At 38.8% G+C, this 15408-nt stretch overlaps 1 protein-coding gene across 3 annotated transcripts in view; it reads right to left on the bottom strand.

Annotated features, from left to right (window-relative positions):
• ATF7IP (activating transcription factor 7 interacting protein) overlaps positions 1-4567 on the bottom strand; it is an 84887-nt gene extending 80320 nt beyond the window's left edge. For all 3 annotated transcript variants that reach the window (XM_082499375.1, XM_082499374.1, XM_082499376.1), the window contains exon 1: positions 4383-4567. In XM_082499375.1, coding sequence (XP_082355501.1) covers positions 4383-4456 — 74 coding nt within the window. In that variant the 5' untranslated portion in view covers positions 4457-4567. The remainder of the gene's footprint in view (positions 1-4382) is intronic.
• Between the last annotated feature and the right edge of the window lie 10841 nt (positions 4568-15408).

Below are 15408 nucleotides of genomic sequence, written 5' to 3'. Positions count from 1 at the left end.
ACCATTAAATGTCCTTAGCCATCCACTTGCTGAAACCAGAAACTTGGTTAATGCAAAGCTGGCTAACTTTCTTGACCTCATCTTCTAAACATCTTATCTGGCTAACAGCCACAAGATGAGACAGTCCAGATATTATTCTTAGGCAGAAGTTCTAGACAACTTTCGCGGGGTTTCACCACGTCAGTATAAGGCTGGGCATGGTTTGGCTAAATGTGTAACCAGATTGGAGTCAAACTAGTGATAAAGGTTGTAACAGTCCATACTAAGTAACCTTATGCAATAACCAGAAAATTAAATTACATGGAAGACTTCATGCCAGCATTATCCCATGTAACCCAGCTGCAGAGTTGGCATAGTGAGCAAGTAGTACATCAGCTGTTCCAAATCTATATGCCATATAAGTGGCATAGATTGGCCATTCTTTTAAGCTTGTCTTTAAATCAAGATTAGATGTCTTTTTGGAAAGAGACAAAACACAAAAAAGAAAAATCAATGCTTCCTTTACTCACTCACAGCATAGTAAAAAAAAAAAAAAAAAAAAAAAACCACAACAAAAAAAGCATCATTTTTAAATATTAGTTGGTCTGCCTCCAGCTTCCCATTACTCTCTCCTTCCCCCTCCTCTGGACTGGAGAGCCTATTTTAGTAGTCATTTTTGCTTTCTAAATGAACATACTCAATTGAATTACTGCTTTATACCAATTCTTTCTTTTAAAACTCAAGACTGGGCTGCATATGCAAAAGCATAGCCTGCAGATCAAAGGAAATGATTATTCCACTCTGCTTGGCACCTGTGAAGCTCATCTGAAGTATGGTACATCCACTTTTGGGACAGCAAATGCAAAAGAGAGATTGATAAGCAGGTCCAGCGGAGGACCACCAAGATTGCTGAGGGCTGGAGAACATGACAGATGATATGAGACTAGCGAGCTGAATTTGTGTAGCATGAAGAAAAGATAGCTTAGTGAGGAGAACGAATTACTCTCTTCAACAACCTAATTGGCATACATAAAGAAGACAAAGCCAGACTGTTTTCACAGATACAGTACACTGACAAGAGGAATAGATACAGCTTGTCGCAAGAGAAATTCCAGATAGATACAAAGAACAGTTAGTTCTTCACTAACTTCTTCAGTAGTCAAACACTGAAACAGCTTGTCCAGAGTGGTTGTGGAATCTCCACCCTTGCCAATTTTCAAACCTCACCTTGACAAATCCCGGAGTAACCTGGTCTAATTTTGAAGTTACCCTGCTTTTAAGATGTCAGACTAGATGACCACCAGAGGTTGCTTCCAACCCATGCTAACAGTTTAACTTTTAAATTGTTTTACAATTTCGTGTTCTTGAGCCATGGTCATTTTTGTGCCTTTTCCCAGGACTCTTCCTAGTTTTTCAACATTGAAAGAAAAAAACAAACAAACAAACAAGAAACAAACCAAAAAAACACCCCACCCCCCAAAAAATCTCAAACCTATGGGCAACAGGACTGTAACCTATATTGATACAGAATTCACATCATCAGTATAACTAAAGCAGATTAATCAAGTGTATGACTTCCTTACTCCTCCTCTGTATCCAACAGAATTTCAGCCCCTCCACATTAACTTTCTGTTTGGGACTTTACCTCACCTTTTTTGTCTGTATGATCCCTACTGTATTCCAGGGTAGGGTTTCCTGTTAAGCAGGTATGTTCTATAATGGATGGTTTCTAAATGTGCAACTTCAGATTTTGCTGTGCAACAGCAGACTGTTTGAGTGGGTCGAACCAAGTAAATGATCCAGATGACTGTAAAAGTCATCCTTTCTATGCTCTACAAGTTAACAAAGGTAACTGCTTTACAATATAAATCATAATGAAATTTTCCTTCAAGCATGCGTCCTACCCCTCTCCCTTTCAAAAGCTTTAAAAAGCTTTTTAATCAATTTAATGTTTTCTTGATACAGGGTTTCGGGGGGGGGGGGGGGGGGGGGGGGAGGGGGCAGAGTTGCTTGTTACTTACTTAAGAAAAATACTGTATCAAGGCATAATTGCATTATACATATTGGGTACTTACACCAAGGAACCTTATTCTAAAACAAATTACATCAGGATTTTTTTTTTTTAAATAAAGTTTTACTTCCATTAAACCACCACAGTATTAATTCTAATAATATTCTTTTGCATTTACTGAACCTTCAGCTCTCCCTCCATTATTTTCCCCCAGGATTGACAGGAGGCTAAATAATTATTTAGGTCATCCTGTTTGACTTTTTTGAATATGAAGTCTTCAATGTTTTCTGGAATTTCCATTGTATTTTATGTTTTTGGCAGGGATGCCTCAGGAAAGAAATAATTCTCAGCCAGGTCTTTTAGAACTCCTGATTGCAAATGACAAAGACCTGCTTATAGTCTTTGTTAATGTCTGCCATAGACTCTTTAGTATCTTCTTCATAACTTCTAGATTTTAAGTACTTAATTCACCTGCAAGACCCTATAATGTAATCTTGCTTCTATCTAAAAAACACCCCAAATATTTACTGTAATCTTCTGCCTTTTTTCTTTCACTACAAATTATGTTATTGTCACCTACATAACTGTTGGAATTATTTCTCAATTAACAATCTCACCTTTATTATCCTTTGCTTTACTAGCTGCAGTTTTCTCTGAGGAACCTTTTGTTTCTTTTACTCGTTTTCCCCACATTTTCCATGCCACACTTAATGCCATTTTTCTTCTACCATCCTCATACTTACACTTTACAGAAAAGGAGGGACGGGGCCTGAATTGCTTCCTTCACATTACAATGTGAGCAAGACTGATTTTAACAGAATTTGGCCTTTATGGACAACCTTTAACTGCAATTTCTAGTGTAATTTATTTGGGGAATTCTACAATATACCTATTCACGTACCTTCTCACGTGCACCCCCCCCTCCGCCCCTCCCCCATTTTTTGTACTTTTTTTAGTCTGGACATGCATATAACCAGATTTCTAAATGACAAGCGAGATTTAACATGGGACACAAATTTAAATTATCACAAAAAAAAAGTTATCAACAGTTTCAAAGCGAGATACGTACAAAAAAAAGACTCACTTGGCCCAAGTTGTTGGCATGCAGCATTTTACCACATCAATGCAGAAGTATACCTTTCTCTATTATCATTAAATTCCTCCCTCTTCAATATCAACCAGTTACAGTTCTCTTTCCTAGCATATTTACGTCTTCTCTATTGGCCTTAATTCACAGTCCATTTCAGAATGGCTCCAATACTTTTAGTTACTATCACTGCCATTTTAAGCTCAAATAATCTACCTGCCTACTTTGCCCTTCTACCTTTTCAGTTTTATTTTCTTTGACTAATCTTATTTTTCCTTCAACTGGACAAGGCCTATCTACTGCCAGTTCCACATCCCCATCTTGAGCTGTTGTCTACCTTTAAGCGACCATGTTTCCTTGGCCTGTTCATGCACCTCCAATTATGTCTTTTCTCTAGCTCAGAGACTTCCCAGATCCAGCCATTTTCTTTTACCATCTCTCCTTTCCAGTCTTGCGCCCTGTCGCAACTTTTTTGACTTGTAAAATAGAAACAACGCAAATACATCTGTGCAGAACTAGCACATCTGCCCCATGCAGCCATTTCATACCCTACATAACCACAATACAGTATATTATTTAATTAGCAATACTGTCATTTTCTTAAAATTTGCTGCTCTAAGGCAAGCTTATCGTCTTCTGAGGCGGGAGATCAGATAAATATTATATCCTGATCTCTTTCCCTATTTACAAATACAGCTTTTTAAAATTTACATAAACGTGCTCGAGAATGTGCATTTATACTAAACAATACATGGACAACAGTTCAGTGTCCAAAACTTTTTAACAGCTTTGCCATCTCAAAAAGAAGAGAATTCAAACTACAACCCAGATAATTAAGTTTCTTCATAATACCATGAAGCCGAAAAACCACCACTGGTGGATTCCATTTTCTTAATTCTGCACCCTTTTCAGGGGTAAGCTCACAGTATTGCTTAGCCTCTGTGTACATCAACTGGTGTCACTGTGGAAACAAGAATAACACAGTAGCTAAACAACAGAGGTTTGAACCCCAGAAAAAAAGTAGCATAAGCAGCAAAACCGACATACTTTAAAAAAATATTAGAAATTTCAGTATTCAGTTTTACTTAATGAAGCATTATACATTAATTGCTAGTTCCACATAACGACAGCAACCCAAAAATAATTACAGCGAGAACAGATGACTTCCGGGCTTCCCAGAAAACGTCTCTTCTATTTAAATTTAATTCCTGGCATTATGCCAAAGTGGGGGATGGGCACCTAAGTGGAAAAGCAACTTCCAAGGCCTCTAAAACATTAACACAGAAAACAAGTCGCTCCTCTTACCTGGGGAGAAGGGTGGCACGTGCAAAATGAGCTTCCTCCTCTGCGTATGCCACTGACAGGTAGCTCATTTGCATAAGTATCAGAAGCTACAAGTAGACTTCCAGGTCGGCCATCTTGATACCGAGATCTCGTTTTGTTTATATAGCAGCAGGAGTACTGTTTTATTTTAGCCAGCCTGAGCTATGCTGTTGTACCTCTCAGCTAGTAGCCTACATCTGCTTGTTAAAAGCCTGCTGGAACTCCCACTTCTCCACACAAGGGGCCGAACGTGTCAGGAGTGCCCCTGCAGCTCACTGAGCGTGCCACAGCCTCCAAGGGAACCGTTGCAACTGCGAGTGCCTCCAGTCGGGCTCTTTGTACTGCCTTCTGTGCTGCCAACTATTAGCACTGCAGCAACTATGTGCAGTGAAGTACCTCCCACATACCACACGGTAGTACCAACAAGCATAAATTTATTACAGCACAGCGCGAGACTGCACACTGGGGAAAAAAAAAAAAAAAAAAAAAAAAAAAAAAGAAAAGAAGAAAGCTGACATTTCTTCAGTGTTTTCACTTCCTGGCAATCTAATTGCACCTAGGTTTCTTTGTACATCTTTTCACATTCATCGGTGCGGCGCTTTCAGTCCAGAAACCGGAGTGCTCCTGCAATCCGTCCGCAGGAGAAATCCATGACACATGTTAGCTGCTGCCGGCGCGGAGCCAGACTGCAGTTCCAGCTAGCTGGCGCCAGTGAAAATTTACATAAAGGGGCCTCATTTCAGGACTAAATTGCAGCAGGATATTGCTGAGCCACGCCTCCCCCCCCGCCCCCAAGAGACTACCACGGGTTCTAGAATATGTCGCCTCCCTATTTGCTTACTAATAATCCAGATCCATGTCGGAAGTCAAGTGCTGTTCTCCCCGTTTATATAAACGGGGATTGACAATAGTCTCTGCGAAACAAATTCCACCTTGAAGCCTGTTCCCCGCAGGATGCTACACGCCGCACTGCTCACTGCCATTCTGCTGAGCGCTCTGTGCTAACTGAAATAACACTGGAAAAACGGGTATGCTCAATGCTCAGCAACCAGCTTTTTGTAAACTGGTATTTCCAATATTTCGCAGCATACCAATAACAAATAAGTATCTGTTCCCAAGCAGGACAGTTCCATTTTTAACGTAATGCTGACGGGTAACATGTCTGGCCTCTAATTTGCTGTTTATACTTCACATTTAATTTTTCTTCATTAGGCAGATGAAGAAAAATATCCCCATCCAGCACTTAGGACTTCATCTTTTCAAGTTATCTGAAAGGTACAATGACAGGTAGAGGCAGAAGCTTAGATTTCAGCCTCGGTCTGACTTCAAATAGCTAACTACTTAATTCTTACCTTTTTCCTTCCAGTCAAAGCCTAGTTAAACTAATAAATGAACTACATTTTACAAATGCTTATTCTAAAAGTCACTGTGCGTTTTTGGTTTTTGTTTTTGGTGGTTTTTTTTTTTGCGGGGGGGGGGGGGGGGGGAGGCCTAGAGTTTGCTTACTATTAAGTACGTAAAGGATGAATCATTCACCAATACCTTTTGCCCCTCATTTGCTATAAGAAACTCTCAGAGCATGAAACAACTCAATGCAAATAAACATGCTATACTGACTATAAACATGGATTTGTGAAAGCCTGACTAAAATAAAGTTAAACCCACAGTACCGTTTCGCTAACTACACATCCAGCAATACTGCTGCAGTTGCAGCCTGGCACTGCTTAGTGGGAAAGGGAAGTGATGGAGACAGTGTCAATCCCAGCAGGGCAAAGGCAGAGCCCCTCAGGACCAGAAGAGCCTCCTTTGCACCAGGAAGTTTTCTAGTTCCCTGCATTGTTCCTCTTTAGAATGCCAACAGTGTCAAGGCTATATATAGTCAAATTATTTTATATTTCTCTTTTTCCACTGTAAGGGTAATTTGCTGTATGGCTGGTTCTAGGTTATTTGACCGTAACACAATTTGCTTATCTGTAATGTCAAAAAGATACCGATTTTGTGCTTGGAAGTATTTAGTAATGCAAATTACTCTTCATTGGTTGTTATGATTCAATCTCAGCTGTTGTACCCATAAGCTTAAAATGGTGTGTAAGGGAAAAATAATATTTTTTCCATAATGCCTGCCACATTAAAATGACAACCATTAACTATACAAGGGATCTGGTATCGCTCTTCTTCTATGTCACATGTATCCTTTGATTTATCTTACGTTCAGACAGAATTGTGTATGTTAGCACATTTAAGTGCTGTGCAGAATACATCTTTCAGTGATGCTGTTGTCATTTACGGAATGAATCATCAGAGGAACAGCCTCTGAGCTTACAAATAAAGGGCACCAATGCTGCTTTAAAAAAAGCAAACCAAAAAAACCCTTGTGTTTCCCACACACAGCTGCCCCCTTCCCCCCCACCCCCCCGCCGCCGCCCAGCTCTACAGCCTTGCGCACAAATACCAGAATAATAGCATGACTCAACACGGTAAAACAGATACTGCAAATTAAGAGCCTTTAGTTAGAATGTTTTCTATTCTCGGCTCCAGTCCGCTCAGGGAAATCCAGGCCGGAGCTTGCCGGCAGCCCCGAGGGCGAGCTCTCCATCTGCCGTCTGGGGGAGGCACCACCCCGCTTCCAGAACGTTCCAGCAGAGTCACCCACACCCCCTCGGCTGTGCCGCCCCCTCTGCGCCTTCCTGCCTCCCGCACCAGTAACTATGATAAACCTCGTTTTTAAACACGACGGTGGGTGGGTGGGTTTTTTTTTATTTTGGTTTTGTGTTTTGTTGTTGGTTTTTTTTTTGTTTTTTTTTTAAAGGAGAGGAGCAGCAGTTGGTTTAGCAGTCAGAAACGCACCCGCTCGGTTACACGGGGCTCGCTGAGCCCCCAACCAACGGCAGCAACGGCTGCCTGTCAGCGGGAGGCGACCAGCCCAACCCCGGGAACTACCACGGGGACCGCTTTAGCCGCTTCCAAAGCGTGATATGTAGGTGGGGGCTTTTTTAATTTTTTTTTTTTTTTTTTTTAGGGAGGGGGGTGGTGTTTGTCAGACGGTTGGCTTGGTTGTTTTTTTTTTTTGTTGTTGTTTAATGCCCGAGTCTAACCCGGGAGCATAAACAACAGCGCACTCCATCATATTCTCTAGTGATTGCCACGACAGAAAAAAGTCAAAACGTCCGCCTGCCTTCCCCGCAGTTTATCACACGCTCAGTGGAAACACCAGAGAGCTTCTTAGACTTTGCCTTCTTAACGCCAGTAACAGGACTCTCCCTCCAACACGCACACAATTTTCTACTCTCTCCTCAGACGCCACCTTAAAGAGCAGATGTTACTGTCAAAAGTAGTAAAGCCATTTGCGTTTGAAATAATTACGCGTAACTGTACGGTTTTAATTGGTACATATCAAGGACAACATCCTCAAATTTTAAAATGTCGTTGATTCACCTCAGGATAAGAAAGGTACAAAACAAGCCTGCCACAGAATAATTTGCCCAATTCAGACACAATTTTAGATATAAAAGCATATGGATGGTTTGTCTATAAAAAAAAAAAAAGCACCATGATGAGCTCTATCTTTTCACCAAAAAGGCAAAACAAAAATGAAGAAAAATCCAAAATAAAAATTCCCACCACAAAACAAAAGAAAATGAAAGGTCCTGGGCCTTCTGCAGGCAACACACCCAAAACACCCCCAATCCCTCTCCCATGCTTGTCTTTTCTCCAAAGCATTAAACAGAACAAATTATTCACATAAGACAGCCAGAAGTTTGGTAGTTCCCAAGTTCTTCTCACGTCGGTCTTTGAAATGCACAGAAAATGTTAATTTCTGAAGTAGAGAACTGTCTGTCAACCCTTATCTCAATCACTGTGGTTTATTTCAAGGCATTTTACAAGCAAAATCCTATACCAACAGAAAGAGTGGGGAAGGCAGGAAAGGGAAGGGGGGGGGGGGGGGGCGCGACGCGACACTGGTTGTATCCACTTTTCTACTGTACAAAAAGGGTGTGAAAGTGTCTAAAATGGGTGACTTCCAGGCAGTAAGAGTCTAATGTTGCACTCCCTTTCTTTTAAAAAGGGAAAACGCTCAGTTTGACTCCATATCAGCTTTAGAAAAACACACATTTTGCTCACTTAAATTTACATGAAGAATTTTGTTGTCTCCTAAACACTGAAAAGCTGACAGCAAATCAAGATGATGCAGAAAAAAAAAAATAAACTAACATTTGCCTTACAATTCCTTCGACGACACTACAGTGTTGAGAAAAAACCAAAGTGAACTTTACAGCTAAAAATAAAGGTCAAATCTAACAGTTTAATCATAGCCATAATGTGGTCAAATATTTAATGCTTGGTAACCATTTCTTTCTAGTACCTAAAGAACCAAACAACTCAGCTGTTTGAAAGCGATTTGCATGCATTAAACAGTACTGCGTTAATTCAGCAGTCCATTCCAGTTTGTTTCGAATCCTGCCTGAAATTGTTTATTCCCAAAATATCTACTAAAATAGAAGATACAGCTGTGCAAAGTGAGACAATTCTGAGTTTTAAGAGGAACATAAAAACTAATCAAGCCATGTTAGAATGGTTCCAAGCAAGTACGATTTAATAATGAAAAGCTATCCAAATAGTTGGAGCACAAATGAAAATAAAGTATAATCAAATACACCATTTGCAAAAAAAATGAATTGAAAAATAAAAGTGAATCTATGCACTCCTTCAGAGTAAAGTGTTGTTCGGTATTTCTCTTTGAAAGTCACATGTATTTGAGACTGCTACCCTATTAGCAATTTATTTACTTCTGCAAGCCTATCCTTCAAGTTTACCTATCAGCAGTACAAAAGTAATTGCTCTAGAATGCAGCAGTCTCAGAAGTGCAGAAAATGCAGACTTGTGTCTGAACAGCAAGCAGTCTGACAATGGATCTTGCATTAAAAATGTATAGCAAACAATTCAGTTGACATTAATTCATTATATACAACTATTTCTAATTAGAATTATGAACATTTAATTTATATATTTAATAAAAGCATATTTTATTTTTTTTAGTGTCCACTTAAGTGCCCTGTTCCCATGCAGGGAAATCGGTGTTTTTCATTTTCTTTTTAACTACTAACAAACAAACAATTAACACCATGGGAAGGAACAGAGAAGAGATGATGCTGTCAGCTACCAGTACTACTGTACAGCAAGCATTACAGTGTACTTGGACTTCTGGAAACGGGGATGTGTTCCACATGCAACAAAGGTTTCAAAACCTACCATACTTATGCATTCCAGCACCCACTTCAGGGAAGAAAAAAGAAAACCAACCAAGAAAAAAAATCACCCCTACAAAAAAATCCAAAGCATACCACCCATCCAGCCCACTACAACAAACCACTACAGCTCCCCGCTGGGCCAGTTATTTTGTACAGCACTTCCAAGAATGATACTGTTTTAAAAATGGCCTGTTAGAGACCAAAGTAAACCAAAACCGAAGGGAAAGGAAGACACTGAGACAAGAGCTTTCCTCTGAACTTTGACAATCTCTTCTTGCCTTTTCTGTAAAAAGGGGAGTAAGCTTACTTAGCTCACAGAAAAAAACAGACAACAGAAAAGGCACAAAAAGGACTGTATGAAAGACATGGTGTGAACACACAATATTTTACTCAAATGTAACACACGTGAAGAACCACTCCCTACAGTGAACGTCAAAAAAAAAAGCTTTTCTTTTCAAAAAAGCTTTTCTTTTCACGTTCCCATTAAAGAGGGGGTTAGCATAAAACCCCAAAACAACACAACCAATAGCACTTGACAATTTTTATATGCTTACTGCTTTATACCATTTTCATATACTCCTTTAAAAAAAAAAAAAAAAAAGAACCACCGTAGAACCCCCAGACAAAAAAAAAAAAAAAACCACAACAACAAAACCACCACAGGATGTGTATGGTAAAGTATGTTTTAGGCATAAAATTTCATTCGCTTCAATGACTACAAAGTGGTAATTCGGTGATCTCATTATATAGAACAAATTGTTTCTGCTTGCTTTGAACAATATGGGTTACTACCATCTGGAATTAATCAACAACAATAACCGATTAAAAACCACACAAACACAAACCTCAGTAATCATTTATAAGATGGGGGTCAGGATGACGACTCAGAGTATCTTGCAGAAAACCAGAAAGATTATTATTTTGGGGATGGGGAGGAGGAATTCTCACAACATTATTTATCTACACTCATTAGATGAGGTGAGTGCACGGCAAAACTTCACATTTTATCAAGATAAATGCATTTAAGTAGGATTTGTTGTCTTGAGTTTTCAGACGTTTTAAAGTGCCCAAACGTTCTCAGAATCTTAAGTATCTTACCCAATCAAGAAAACTCTGCCTTAAATCAAATCTGCTGAACAAAATTCCAATAGCAATAAAACAAGTAAAACCTACCTACCTACTTGCATTTCATCATCGCTTGTGACCACACATTTCCATTACTCCTGTCACTGATCTTTTATCCTATAGCAGGAAAATCCTATGTCCCGTTACTTACAAATTTACACTTAGCTGAAATCAGCAATCAACCTGGGCTTGAAATCCTATATTTTACTGATTTTTTTTTTCTTCATATTGAATGCACATGGTAAACATGGAGAAACCACATCTCCCGAGAACCTGATGTGCACTATCTGCCCAGAGTACTTTATTTCTTTATAAACAGTGTATTGCCATTAACTACAGAAGATCATTCATGAGAACAGATATTTAAAAACTAATTTAACCACCAAGTGCTTTCTTACAGAGTATGCTAAGAACACCATTTTTCTTGCAAAAATATTGAGAAAGGACTAACTTAGTACTGACATTTAGTACTGACTTTCACATCCTTAGCACTAAGTTCAATTTCAGACAGGAAAACACTATAAGCTACATCCTGATGAGTTATCCAGCTCTTCTGCTGCTCCTGATATGTTTCTGGAGAACTTTAAGTAACTTCCTATTTAATTACTCTCAAATTAACTCTCATCCAGCTTAAGATCCCATAAAGACCTTAACTAGGTGTTTGAGATGGACACAAAACCAGAAAATAAGTGAGTTGCGAGCAAAGACGTCATTTTTCTCCTCCTTCTTTTCTGTTCTCCCCCTCCCCAATGGAAAAAAGCTGCACACTGCTTTTCTTTATGCCCCTGGACACTGACACCTATCAACTATCTTTTCGTGAGTGTTGGGCACAACAGACAGCTAGGCCACCAACCAGTAACATGCACAGGAAGAGACCAGGCCATGTGAAACCACTAACACTTTGAAAGTCAGATTTCAATTAAGTTGTACAAAAGAAATAAAAGAATCGTTTACCTTGAAACTTTCATTCTATCATTTGTAGTAGCTCTGCAGAGTTTATAGTAGTGTTATTCTTGAGTAGCAAATTACTGCTACCTGCAAAATAGTTAACATTTACATAATTATTGCTATTCCAATTTATGCAGGTTTTGTAGCTCTTATCTACCATTGGAAAAAATTACATGTTGAAAATATGATAACCAAATGTAAATCTAACCACTTGGTTACAAAAATTTTTGAAGTTTTTATAAAGAGTTTATTTTACGTTCTAGTGAAACCATGAGACAAGCTTTTGAGAAAGGACAGCATAAAGCGAGAGCTCTTCTGGCCTGGTAAGAAAGTAAGCCAAAATGAAGTAATTTGATTAGCAAGACATATGGGTATGACCTTTGACCTCTCCTGTCCCACCCAATCTACCCTGTAACTGAGAAAGTATAGAGGTCTACAAATTAATTCAGTGAGAGAGAGGAGGGAAAATAAAACAAAACCAAACCACAAAACACACCAAAAAAAACAACCCACCAAAAAACCACCCTCCTGTTGACAAAAATGGACAATACTTTAAGGTATTTTATACAGCTTAGAACTAGTTAATTTTGCCTAAACAAAGTTTGAAATTGTTTCTCAGCAAAGCAGAGCCGGTGCTTACCTCTAAGGTCTGGAGCATGTGATGCCAACAGCTCTGCTCATTTGCATACAGTCAAGCTAAACTGCTGCAATGAAGAGCACTTCGTCAGCCATTTTGAAAATGCACAGTCTCAGCTGCACTGAGAACGTGATTAAGATGGCTGCAACGTGCACTCAAGACCAGCCACTCGGTGACAACTCAGCAGTGGATAAAACATTTGTAGAGCAAAGCACCTCCCTCTTTGCCACTCTGCAACAAACTGCGCAGGCAGAGGGGGGCCAGAGGAATGGTTTATTTGACAGGCAGGAAATGGTTAATGCACAGCTGCAACACTGCAGCTACTCAAAGCACCACTGGTAAAGAGGAAACTAAAATAAACAAAAAAAAAACAGTGAGAGGCAGCCCCGCTAGGTCTGCGTTCCAGGATTTGTATCGCATACTTCAAATCCCTCCCAACTCCAGGCAGTTCAGAATCCATGTCGCATATTAACAGCCACAGATACAGAGCCAGATCACAAGCATTAGGGAATACTTTTCAAGAGCAGCCTCATTTCAGTCTTTAAAAAAAAGAAAACCACTTAAAAACCTGATCTATACCTTTTTACAACACCACTTATTTTGAAATATTGTGTAATATTAGATGGCCAATAAAACAGTTTTACTTGGGGGGGAAAAAAAGGAAGTTCACTTTATAAATAAGGAAGCTAGCAAAAAACCCAAGAACACTCCAGAACTTCAGTGTCTGCAGAAATCAAGCATCTAATTCTTCATAAATGATGCAGTATGGTATTTAAGTTTTTCAAAAAAGAGCCATGTCTAGAATCCCTTCAGCAATTTTGCTGGAATCTTCTTGTAACAATACCAAGTAGTTTGTTCCTAAGTAACGGGTTTGGGACCCTAATGGGGGGGGACACAGAGGGGCTATCAAACAAATACACAATTTTAACACAAGCAGAACTAAATATAATACAGGATCCTCTCTAATATCTGTTCATTAATGCCAATCGTGCCCTCTTGTCCAGGCAACAGCGCATCAGTTCTAGAGGGAGCTCCTCTGTATCTGCCTCACTTCATCATGTACAGCTCTTCTACCAAATCAAAATACGACTATTTTAACACAAAATAACTGCAAGAGCACATGGGGTGAGCCTGAAGGAAAAAAATGTTGAACTATTCCTAACCTTCTACCAAAAATTAGTCTTTGTGATCCAAATTTTGCCCTACATGGTAAGACACACACCCCCAAAACTGGGAAAACGTGCCCTCCATCTATTTCTTTTATGAAAATGTCTAAACTTGCGTAACTGTGCATGTCTGTTTCCAGCTGTAGCTGGTTATTTCAGGTCTGATTAATCACGCCAGCAGTAGTTGTCTGATACACTCATCAGCACCTCAGTTAGTATTTCAAACTTTAAAAATGCTGAAATAGACTGTCTGGCTAATACAAGGACAAAAGGAAAAGCATTATTTGCAACACAAGAAAAGTACATGCTACATACATGTAAACAGCTACACTGATCATTATAATTTTTTATAATACCGTACAGATTCAGAGGACTAAATTAAAATATGCTTGAAGTTCAAATGCCTGAAAGACAAGTCTCTCAAAAACAAATTTGTGGAGACTGGAGAACAACTTCATTACTATTAATTTAAAATTACCAGCTACACTGAAGTTTTTATTCACCAAGACATATTACTAAAACAAAAAATCAAGTTTACAACCAATTCAAAAGATACGTAAGCAACCCCACATTGCTTACTCTCAACTTCATACATAGAACACCTTCAGCTTACTGGAATTTAAAGTAACTTGTAACACTTGAAAATTCAAACTTAGTATTTCAGTTATATAACAAATATACATACACTTTGATATCCACAGAATCAATGTTTAAAATAGAATAGAATTCTATGTTTAGCGCACCTACAAAATTCCTACATCAAAAGGTGAATTCTGACCTCCAGTCCTAGAAGTTCAACAAAAACCTAGGGAAGTTCTAATCTGGAACCCGAGAGCTGCACTTGTATGACACTGCATTCTCTAACATTCCGCCTTGGAGCTCGATATATGGAAACTCAGTGACTTAAATAGGTTTGAACAGGCATAACTACTTAGCAAAAAAACTTCAGGGAACACTTTCACTGAGCCAGAGAAAACAGAACCCATGTCACACTCCAGTTGCTGCAGTCAATCATCTTACCTTGTCAGAAAGCTTCATGTACAGGAAGAGGTACCAATATGTTAATACAGACACCTAGTTGCAAAAAATCTAGCTGAACGGTAAGAAACCATATGCATTTACTCAAGTGTTAACTACAATATACTTTGGTTACCATAGACAGGTGTGTTAACATGTTAAAAAATAATAACCAAACCAATTTAAAAATAAAATCTGACATTTAATTTAACACAAAATTAGAGGTGAAATAACTCATCTGAGAATGCTTTGGTCCAGGAAATATTAAAGTGAACCTACACTAATGTGGAATTCCTATATTAGTATGGGACCACAATTTCTTATTGTTACTTAGTGTGGCATCTATACAGGTTCTCTAAAAATCAAAAATAAAATAAGAATAATCGGGCATTTAAAAAAGACTCAGAATGGAATTTAAGTTTAACCTGTTATGTTTAGGTTTCCCTTAAATACATAATAAAAACTCCAAACAACCTTAACTGTGCCCTCTTTTGATGACATGCCAAGCCAACACACTGCAGTATCATCTCAGCAAGTTCAACTATTCAGTCATAAGTTAAATTTTAAAACAGAGCTTCCATTTTCCAACCTTCTCATGAACATCAAACAAGAAACTCAGGAGAATGGTACCCTGTCATTTCTCTAATTGTTGCCCTGTATAAGTAATATCGCCCCACACATACCTCTTAAATACCATTACACAGTGTCAGACTTTATACTAGGGCTCCTACCCTGAACAATCAAGGAGAGGCAGAAAATTCTGGACTTTCAGACGGGATTTTATACCATTTCACATTATAAGGCCAGTAAAAAAAAAAGCAGCCAAAGCATAAATATTTTCTTTTGCTCAAATTATATGCTTAGAA

This window comes from Vanellus vanellus (genome assembly GCF_965231255.1).
Source record: "Vanellus vanellus genome assembly, chromosome: 1".
In the NCBI taxonomy this organism is placed as follows: Eukaryota; Metazoa; Chordata; class Aves; order Charadriiformes; family Charadriidae; genus Vanellus; species Vanellus vanellus.
This window is presented reverse-complemented; position numbering and strand designations above follow the sequence as displayed.